At 63.8% G+C, this 445-nt stretch overlaps 1 protein-coding gene across 1 annotated transcript in view; it reads left to right on the top strand.

Moving 5' to 3' along the window:
- Positions 1-445, top strand: part of LOC104076937 (UPF0378 protein KIAA0100-like) — a gene marked incomplete at both ends in the record, with an annotated part of 5,999 nt that overhangs the window by 1,385 nt on the left and 4,169 nt on the right. The window contains one exon of the mRNA XM_009577972.1: positions 3-100. Within this exon, the coding sequence (XP_009576267.1) occupies positions 3-100 (98 nt within the window). The remainder of the gene's footprint in view (positions 1-2; positions 101-445) is intronic.

Raw genomic sequence — 445 nt, 5'->3', positions numbered from 1 at the left:
AGAAAACCCACCTGCTGAGCCTGTCCTCCCTCACCTACCAGAGACACAGCAACCGCACGGCTGAGGAGGTACCGCTGCAAACACACGGGGCACGGCACGTGTAACCCAGGCTGCGCTGGCCTGATGGCATCCCCCTGGGACAAGGGGACCTTGGCCTTTGAGTGCAATGAGGGAGGAATTTGGCTGGAGAGGAGACAGACCTGCAGGGCCTCTGATCTCTTGAGCGCTTGGCCAAAGGGATGCCTTGTTCCAGCCACAGCATCCCTGGTATGGGTCCCTGCTGTAGGGCTCTGGGGTGGTCCTCCGGGCTCCGGTGCCCAGACCCTGCCTGCAGAGACTGGCAGGGCTCCCAGCCCCCTGTGTGTGAAGCCCGTGGACAGGGACTGTGGGTGGCTTTGCCGTGCTGAGGCTCTGACCCTCTGTGCCCAAGAGCTGGCCCTGCGGG

This window comes from Fulmarus glacialis, unplaced genomic scaffold (assembly GCF_000690835.1).
Source record: "Fulmarus glacialis isolate BGI_N327 unplaced genomic scaffold, ASM69083v1 scaffold26435, whole genome shotgun sequence".
Lineage (NCBI taxonomy): Eukaryota > Metazoa > Chordata > Aves > Procellariiformes > Procellariidae > Fulmarus > Fulmarus glacialis.
Note: the sequence above shows the minus strand (reverse complement) of the source record. Positions and strands in the feature narration are given on the sequence as shown.